This window comes from Arvicanthis niloticus, chromosome 6, assembly GCF_011762505.2.
Source record: "Arvicanthis niloticus isolate mArvNil1 chromosome 6, mArvNil1.pat.X, whole genome shotgun sequence".
NCBI lineage: Eukaryota > Metazoa > Chordata > Mammalia > Rodentia > Muridae > Arvicanthis > Arvicanthis niloticus.
In genome coordinates, this window is record NC_047663.1 from 43,922,473 (window position 1) to 43,932,503 (window position 10,031).

The 10,031-nt window shown below is 51.3% G+C and overlaps 1 protein-coding gene across 2 annotated transcripts in view; it reads right to left on the reverse strand.

Annotated features, from left to right (window-relative positions):
* Positions 1–2,813, reverse strand: part of Sez6 (seizure related 6 homolog) — a 47,252-nt gene extending 44,439 nt beyond the window's left edge. The window contains exon 1 of one of the 2 annotated variants that reach the window (XM_034506603.1): positions 2,586–2,813. In XM_034506603.1, the coding sequence (XP_034362494.1) occupies positions 2,586–2,640 (55 nt within the window). In that variant the 5' untranslated portion in view covers positions 2,641–2,813. The remainder of the gene's footprint in view (positions 1–2,585) is intronic. The other variant, XM_034506604.2, reaches the window with a different exon arrangement.
* Positions 2,814–10,031: the final 7,218 nt, after the last annotated feature.

Sequence of the window (10,031 nt, forward strand, 5' to 3'; positions counted from 1 at the left end):
AGAGAGTTTAGAGAGATGAAGCCCTGGGTCCAAGGTCACATAACTACAGAGGCAGCTTCTGTACCTGGAGACCTAATCCCACCCCAGTATTGGCTGTTTTTACCGTCACAATCTCCCCAGGCCACATTCACACATGCAGAGTTTAATTAACTTTATTGATATTCAGAAATTAAGAGAATGACTAAAGGTAATTGCTCATTAAAAATCATTAAACTGACACAACAGGCCTAGGCAGACACAGCTCCTGTTGAACTGTCTTCTCCCCCACTGTGGCAAGACTTTCCTGGCACTTCCCGTGGGTTGGGAGGATGCTCCATAGTATGTAATGCCTGTCATACCTGGAACCAAATGCATCTAAGAGGCTGCAAAAGAACAAGGGTTTTTTGCCCATGGGGCGGAGCGCTATCCATCTCTTTGGTGTTCAGAGCCTCTTCCTTCCCTGGACCACTGAAGGTTGAAGGTTTAGAATGTGGCGTCCTGTGGCTTGAGTCCCTCTTGTGAGCAGAGCTCTGAGGTCTCCCAGGCTGCCAGGCTGCAGAGATGCATCCTCTGGCTGAAAGACTTGCAGCCAAAGGCCTTTATTCCGCAAATCTCTCCTTTACTAAAGCCTCCAGGAACCCCGATAGCCAAGTGAGCTACCTCCAAAATGAGAGGGCTCAGAACCTTAATGCGGAACCTCCCATCTATGTTAAATAGGTAGGAGCCTCCTGGCCACCCAGCTCTGGGTTCAGGCTCTCTCACATGCTAGACTAGCCACTGCTTTCAAATCCTCTCCTACCTATAAAACACATAGTAAGGCAACCCCACAGAAGGACACTGGCTGGGGACACAGACTTTTGTCCAGAGTGGGTAAATTCCTCCCAACATGAATCTCCACACCTCCAATCTGGGCTCTCCACCATACCAGCTTTCTTCCTGGAGACCTATGGTTTCTCTCCAACCTGCAAGAAGCTGGCTGGCAGAGATTACACCTACCACTAGTGGCTTAACTAATGAATTGTCACCCAACACTCAGAGCTCCTGAACTGCAGACATCCTGAGACCTGAGGAATCCAGATCACACACTAGGACAAGAACTTCCATTGCCAGGGAACAGACACAGACTCTGTTCCATGGAAGGAGTTTGGATGTGGCCAGACCCCATACAGGTCCAGAATGCACAGAGATAACCTTAGATTTCTGGCCCAGAAGGTGAGTTTCTCTTCATCCCTTCTTATCCCTAAAGTAGGCTTGTGAAATTCTTCTTCTTCCCAGCAAGGTGAACATATAATTCCAAGTTTTCCTAGTCTTAGGAGGAGCCAGTGTGGGCAATCAGGTGGGCTGGGCAAAGACGTGGTCTACTTGTGGGTAGGGTTAGATGTGCTCCCTCGCCACCAGGACGGGAGAACAGCGACTTGGTTCTTGCTCAGCCCTGGCTGTTCTGACCTCCAAACTCTCCGGCCTAGGAGAATGGAGCCCGAAGGTTACAATCCTCCCTCCTTCCCTCCTCTACAACAGCCGCTAGGAACCATAACCATATGGCGAGGGACTTTGAGTCCCAAGTCAAAGTGCAGTATCGCGGACCCCAGCAGGCGACCAGTAAAAGCAGAGAATGACCTGAGCATTTGAAGACTCCCCAAACCACTTGCTTCAGACCCTTCCTGCTTCCTATTCATCTTTCCTCCAAACTCCCTTGCTGCTTACTCCGAGGCCAAGCGTTTCTTGACCGAGACCAATGAAGTTGGGACTTGACTCAGCGTCCGAGGCTGGGGCAAACGGTGAGTTCCGCTAACTAGTCTGCGGTTCCGAGGTCGATAGAACCCGGCAGGAAGGCAGAGCCGAAGAGAAGCAGCGCTCCGTGCATGTACGTGTGTGCATGTGTGTGTCTCTGTGTGCAAGAAAAGAATTTCAGGGAGGGCAGCCAGTCCCAGGACCTCAGTTGCTCCAGCCCAGAGAAGAGTGAGAGGCTGGGCGATGGGCTCTCAGGGTCCCCGAATGTCTCCCCAGAATTGTGCTCTAGGTTCCAATTCTGACTTGACAGCGTCAAGGCAGAGATAGGTGAGAGATGTCCCAGTCCCGGGTCCCGCCACCACCCGGCCCAGTTTCTCTGCAGTGAGGATACGAGGGACCCAAAATAAGCGGCAAAGTCGAGCGAAGTTTGGAGATCAGCAGGGGAGACAGAACGGCGAGCTGCCAGCTGGACTGTCCGGACTCCGCACCAGCGTCCTGCCACCCCCCCTGCCCCCGCAACGCGCCCGGGCGCCCCTAGACGCCTGGAGTGGAGTGAGGGAGCGCGCGGGTGAGCGCGTGTGTGCGGGGAGGGGGTGGCGTGATGAATTGCAGCAGAGAAATCCCATTAGATCCGGGGAGATGATTAAAGGCGAGGTCTCGGCCGGGCGCGAATGGCGGGAGCCGCGGCGGCTTCCCGCCCGTGGAGCCCGCGCCCCGCCCGGCTGTGTCGGCGCCGGGGACAGCACAGCCGGCGGGACGCGGTGCTTGGGAGGAACAACAGGACACACGGAGCAAGGCGCCGGAATGGTCTTGCTTTCTTACCCCTGGGAGTCCGCGCCCGCCCCCGTCCTGTGCCGGACGCCCGTGTCCCTTACCGTGAGCCAGGAGCGCCAGCAGCGAGGGCAGGAGCAGCAGGGCTGCTGGGCGCATGGTGCTGCTTGCGGCCGCGCCCCGGGTCGGGGCCGCGGTAGGGGGACTAGGGACTGGGAGAGGGGTGGGCACGAGGGTTGGGGGGCAGAGCCAGTCCGGGGGAGAGCAGCGGGGCCGCCGCCGCCGCCGCCAGCGCCTGACAGAATCAGCACCACGGCCAGCGCCTGGCGTCGGCGCCCGGGATCGCCGCGCGGGGCTGGGGGCGGGGGCGCAGGAGGAGCGGCTTACCGTAAAGTCTGAAGCAAAGGCGCAGAAGACCCAGAGGCAAGAGCACAGGCTTTCGAGCCCTGGGGAAAGGACTGCCCTGTTAATGTGGCACACAGCCCCCGCCTTCCCGAGCTGCCCACACCCATCCAAGCTTGCCACTCTCTCCCGGGTTAGTAGCCTACCAAGGTGTTAGGTTCTAATCGTATTCTTCATTAAAGAGAACACCCCCTCCCCACCTCTCTCTCCATCCCACCTTGGTACCTGATGGCTACAAGGGTGACCTGGAAAGATGCACATCAGTGAGGCAGCTGGTGAGGCCCGCCTGCCCTTGTGGCAGCTCCATCCTGGGCCGATAATGAAGACGGCTTTTGAGCGTACAAAGGACAATAAATTATTACTTTGCGCTCAATAAATGCCAGGGCTCCAGGCAGCTGCATCAGCAGCAAACTGTGCTCACAGAAAAGCTTAATTATCCTGATATTATAGTTAAAAGCCAGTGGCACTTGTGTCCTGGGGAGACATTCTCCGCTTGGTAGGAGGCAACCTGGGTCAAGCTGTGGGGTGCTGAAGGCAGCACCCTGGGTCCCCACATAGCTATGGGTTTCCAGACCTTGCTTCCTCTATTTCCACCGTAGAACAAGAACATCCACAGCAACACAGATCTTTTATTCCAATACCAGCTTCGGTCTTAGAACTGATGGGGAAAATGGGGTCAGCACGAATATCAGGGATCTTTATGACTGTTTTAGTTTTTGATTTTCATTTACTTTTTACCGTGCTAGGAACCAGGGCCTGGCACATGATCTCATACTTGATAGACAGGGGCTCTACCATTGAGCTACACCTTCAGCCCACCAGGATTGTTTCAGATGGAGGAAAAAACTACAAGAAGGGGCAGTAACCAAAATAGTCAATAGCACAGAATAGGAAAACTCCATGACTCTGGACCTGAGGAGCTCCAGTGAGCCACTGGCCAACAGCAGGCTAGCCACAGCTGTGCAGAACTTAAGGCCACTACTCAGACCCAAGACGGACATGGTTAGGCTTATTACAGCAATTTCAGTAGACCTAACAGGAACAACCCTTCTTAACAACCATGTGGCTGATGTTAATATCTGTAGAGGAAGAAGGAGGCGAACCCTCTGTAGTCCTTAAAGAACAGCTTAATGTTTGGTTCTTTCCATGTGAACTTAGGTCAAACCTCAATAATTTGAGATGGCACTTCCCCCATCTCATCCCAGAAGCAAGTGACTTCTGCCCTAAGTTTCATTCCTTGGAGAGTCTTTTGGTCCTTGCAGTCTTCCAGCTTTGTTCCTTTGATTCTCTGTAGATCCTTTTGTGGGCTCTGGGGAGCCATCTTGCTTGTTGTAAAGAATCCCGGGCAGCAGGTGGCACTCGGCATTATCTGGGGAAGATACTGGGAGAGGATTTTGGACAGTTGTCTGGAGAATCGGAAGAGAACGGAGAGTAGCAGAAGGAAGGGCAGGTAGGGGAGCCTTTGAAGAAAAGATCAGAAATGAGGAGAAGCCGGGAGAGGGGCAGAGGAAGGGAGAACAAGAATTGCCCAAAGAGTGGGACAGCAGGCACAGAAGTGGCTGACTGAGGTCTGGAAACAGTGAGTGTCATGAAGGCCTTTCTTCCTCACAGGCATTCCTGACATTTCTCACATCCCTGGGTCTCAGGACTACACAGCTCTTGGAAAAGGGGGTGAGCCACAATGTAGGATGAACCTGATCTATCAGGCTGCTGGAGGTCTCACTCCACTGCCTTGACAGTAGGGCTCTGGATGAGCTAGGCACCCCCTATAAGAAGAACGGTAAGCAAGCTCTCTGGGAACCTGCAACATGACTTTCCTGACTGCCTGGGTTACAAGAGGGAGTCCATTGCAAACTACAATCCCAGGATACAACACTCTGCCCTGAACCCAGAGGATGGGTCTGCACTGCATGATTAGAATAATACTACAGCTTGCTGTCACTCTTTACTGAAGATCCGGTAAACATGGCTTCTGTGGAATGGGTTTCCAGCAAGGTTGAGGCAGAGCCTGGATCAATCTAGGGAGCAGTAGAGTTTTTGGTAAGCATCTTTTCTCATGCCTTTCAAAGGGCTCATTCTTCCTAGAAGTGGGCACTACCCGTAACAGAGGACAATAAAATGTCTAAGGGACCATTTATCTATATCAAGGTTTACAGTCTGAGAGTTTACTCAATTCATACACACAATTTGAAAGTGGCACGGGCCAGTGAGATAGCTCACTGTGTAAAAGGCACCTGCTGTCAAGCCTGATAACCAGAGTTCTATTCCCCATGCCCACATGGTAGAAGGGGAGAACCAATTCCTGTAAGTTATTCTCTGGCTTCTGTACATACACACACACACACACACACACACACACACACACACACACACACAGAGCAACCTATGATGACCTGCAAGGCTCCTTTACTGTGTCTCCCTAACTCTTTGCTCTCAGAAGATACTGACTTCTCCTAATTTTTTTTTTTTACTACATTATCTGTTTCTTTACTAGTTGTTGACTTGGTAGTTGCATGGCCTATGTGCCCTGTACTCAAACCTAGCCCAGTGACCAGTACATCCTAAGTGTTCAATGAATATTGTAAATAAATGGGGATTCCTAAAGCCTAAGGCAGGTCACAGATGCCGCATGAAAGCTGCGAAATAGGGAGATGGGGGACTTTGCTTTGAGTCACTGAGGGCTTCACACAGCAGATGGGTGAAACCGTGTTGGATCTGCTTGTGTTTCAGTGAAGGAGGAGGACAGGGTGGGAGTGTGGTCTATGTAGCCAGCATCATAATGGAAACTGCCAGGTAACTGAGGTCAGTAGGGAGACTGGTTCCACAAAGCAGAGCTGCATTAACCTGCCACCCCCAACCCCGTAGGAAAGAGTGAGTAATGCTGGAGTCATCTGTGGCTAGGCTGGAGGAGGGGTTTTGGTCATCTGAGTGGCAGCTTGTTCTTGGTGGTTACCTTGAAGGGGTTACTTCATTATGAAGGTATACAAAGCAGAACGTATCAGTCTGGCATCAGGCATTGTGGGAAGAATTGTGTGCTTCACTACTAACCCTGGAGGAAGGCTGAGATTGAAAGCCAGAAAGGGTGTTACTAGTCATCTCCAAGATGAGAGTGGATCTCTAGCCCACATCCCTCAAAGGATTTTCCAATTCTAAACAACCTGTCAACTTGTGGGATCACAGCCACATAGGTGATTCGTTTTGAAGTCGGCTGGGATGACACTTGCTTTCTGAGCAAGAAGAGGAGGGTAAAGAAAACCCCAAACCGAGAAAGTCCAGATCTACTCTTCTGTAAAACAGCTTTCAAATCAGAGCATCTAAAGGAGTGTTGGGTTTTAGGAGAGCAGAGGAAGGGGCTGACACTTCATCCTAGAGATGGTAGGGACACAGCCTTCTGCTCACTGCCACCATCATCTCTGAGCAAGGCTCCAGACTCAGTGGCTTCTGGTATGGCCAAGGATGTCAGGCCTGAGGTCCTGGGTTACCCAAAGTCAATCACCTGAGGGTTCTGGCTCTAAGCGTTAGCTCCCACCCCAGGAATGGGACCAGATCTGTGGCAAGAGCCTAGGGTGCACCGAGTCAGCAGCAGAAAGTGGTTTGATGTGAACTACTTTCCATCTGCAAACCCGGGCCTCCAGCCTGCCCACCACCTCCAGCGGAGGCTTTGATCCTCTACAGCTCCATAAATGTTTAATGCCACTGGCTGGGCAGAAAAAGGCGGGTGCTGGAACATGCAGACTGGAGATATAGGACTTGAGATCCATCCTGTTGGCGAAATCATTCGCACTTAGGAGCCCTGGGACGGGTGGGCGGAGCCCCTCCCCGACACGTGGAGGAAGAAGTCTCAGGGTTCGAGTCTGTGGCACTAAAAAATGAAGCTCTTTGAAGACGACTGTAGGGCTGAGACTAAAATGAAGAATCAGTTGTAGAAGCCTAACTCTCCACCCGCCCCCCAGCTCCCCACCTTTCCACCCCACCCCTACCCCCCTGCCCAGTTTGATTGAAGGAGAAAGATAGAAAGTTAAATGACAATCAAATGCAAATACAGCTCAACAAACACCACAGCAATTACCAGGCTCAGGAAACACATGGCTTTTGCAGGCAGCAGGGGTTGGCAATTTGGAAGCAGGGGCCTGTGCAGAGGTGATGGGCATGGGGCTATTTTAATGGACAGTTAAGTAGATGCAAAAACCTTGCATCTAGTTTGCATACATGCTGATGAGTGGGGAAAGGAGACCCTGGGAGGCTATGCTACCTTCGAAGCTGCCTGGGGCTTGTTTTAGATGGGAAGGGCCCCTGAGTGCTTGGGAGGCAAAGCCAATTTGAGTGCCTGGCCAGTCTCTTCGGTCTTAGGCACAAGCTGGTACTGAAGTATGAGGATTGAAGTGGAAGCGAGCCCATGGGGTCCTCCATGAAAGGGCTCCAGGCATTGGCCTTCCAACAGCCCAGAGGCTTTGGTAAGAGTGGCCTTCTCTTCAATATTTGCATAATGCTTTGCATCTCATTTGAATGCTATTAATTTGGTGTCAGGCTAGGTTGGCACGGTGTAAGAAAGAGAACAGCTGGCCTTCTCCCTCCCCTCTGTACCCCAGGGCTTACTCTTCTCATAGCCCTCCCCAACCTTGGAGATAGAGGCCTTCACTCCCCCCTCCATGTTCCCTGACAAGGAGGAACAAAGTCTTTTAGGAAAATCAGTTCCTAAAAGCCAAGGCCACCTGGATATTGTGGCTAGTTGAAGAGTTATGCCGAATGAAAAGAAATGGTCCCCAAGGGCACCCTTGTCAGACCCAAAGACACCGTGGGAGGATGCTGGGGGCCTTTGTCTTCCCAAGCGATCAAGGCAGCTTGGCTTGGACAGGGTCCAAAGATAATAACCAGGAGAGGGAGGGAACAAAGACAGGTGATAATCCCAGAGAAATATGGAAGGCTCTAGAAATAAAATCCTCTGAACTCAGTAGTCCTAGTGCTTGAACTGACATAAAACGTATCTGCCAGAAGCACTGGGTTTATGGTGCTGCTCAGGGGCTGGGGACTCAGTACCAGGTTGATGACCATGTAGGTAAGGAAATGGGTCACCTGGTGGGCTAAGCTCCAGGAATGTTGGAGAGGCCTCAGGGTCACCATTTAGATGCCCTTGGTCAATAGGCACCAGGGATTCCATGGTGACCTAGAGATGGTGACAAGAGAGTCAGGCTTGCCAGTTGGTTGAAACAGCCCTCAAACATCTGAGTTCTGAGATAGGGATATGGCTCGGTTGGTAGAGTGCCTGCCTAGCATGCATGAATCCCTGGGTTCAATGCCCAGCACTACACACACTGGGCATGATGATGCATGCCTCTAATCCCAGCCAGCCCTCAGATGGTGGCAGCAGGAGGATCAGAAGTTCAAGGTCACCCTCAACTATATATCCAGCTTGGGGTCAGTCTGGTTTATATGTGACCCTGTCTCAAAGCATCCTCCCTGCTATACATTTGAGTTCTTTCTCTGGGGAAGGGGGCATAGCTGGCATGTCCTCTCAGATACAGAAATGGTAGGGCCAGCACCACTCACTTTTGCTGGCACCAGGAAGAAAAGGGTTGGTGTTAACAACACCCCAGCCAGGGTGATCTTACACCTGACCTCACACCACTGTCTCTGATAGCTGCTCAGCCTGGGCCAGGGTGAAGGCAAAAGAGTGTTTGTTCTTCTTATGCCTGAGGCAGGACTGGGGGTGGGGGGTTGGCTTGAAAAAAAAATGTGAGAGAGTAATCATGTTTCCCCTTCTGAGCAAACCCTGGAATGAAGCTTTGCAATTGCAGAAGGCATGGACTCGTAGCTGATTCACGGTTTGCAGAAAGGCCTGAAGTATTTCCTTTTTTTAAAAAGATTGCCACATGCATTGAAAGCAAATTTACAATAGATCTGTCTATTCTCCGTTTAAAGGAAGTCAAGCCCTGAGTTCAGTGGATTTTTTTCTTCTTCTTTACCTTTAAAAATAATAATAGCACCATTTATCATTTGCTGTTTGAGGGCATTAAGCCAGGATTTGACGACACCTTCACAACAATCCTATGAGGCAGGTACAAAGCTGTTATTGTCTCCATTGTACAGATAGGGACATTGAGGCCCCAGGAGGCTTGGTGATTCACAGCCACTTAATGCTATAGTTGTGCTATATTGCAAAGGTAGGGAAGAAAGGCACATGTCAGTGAGCCTTTGTGGAGCAGGTGGCAGAAGGATCACAGGTTTCCTGGGCCTCGGCTTCTGCCCAGAGTTCACCTGCAGGGGCCTTGGGCCCAGAGGGTCACCTAGGAGCAGGGTCAAGAGGGTCAAGCTGCTTGGAACGGGTAGGGACAGTTGGTTCTATAATTCATTCAGTAGATATCCAATTAAATGGCCAGCACTTAGCTGGGATCCAAATCAGACTTTAAGTGCTCCATATCCTCAGAGACAGTCCCCAGAAGCATGTGGCTGGATGCAAAACCGAGATGTGGCTGTGTGGCAGAGACAAAGAGCAAAGCTTGTGTGGCCTCTAGGTTCCCCATGGGCTTCTCCACCTGTCTGTCTCTCCATTCATCCTTCACTATAGAGCCCAGCCATTCATTACTGCCTCCGTCACTTGCCTACAGAGTAAGGAAGCATGTCATCGAGCACTCTGTGTATGCCAGGACCAGGATAGTCCTCAAGGAGCTTCCCAGCCTTAGACAGAAGATACGGTCCTAACATAATAATATGGTACAACATGGCTGTCTCTACAAGGCTCTGGGGGACCTTGAGATCCAGTGTCTCCCTTGGACCTTACTCTCAGAAACAGGGTACATATCTCTCTTTCGGTGAGATCTTCTAGCTAAAGATTCTCCTGTTGTCTAACCCTAATCCTTCCTGCTGTAGAAGTAACCCACTCCCTACAGCCCCACAGTGTGGGAATGGGTTTCTGTTGTTCCTCTTCTGGACCCCTCCTTTGATTGCCACACAGTGCTGTCCTAGGAAACCCTAGGAGAAGTGTCAGAAGCATTCGTTCTCGCTCATGATCCCTAAGAAGCCAGCTGCAAACCTGCATCCCGCCTCTTCATTTTCTAGTCAGGAATATAGGACACACATCTCAAACGGTGCACAATTCCAGCTGTACATTCCCATCCCTGACTCCTCTCCTTGAACTACTTGTCCTCTGA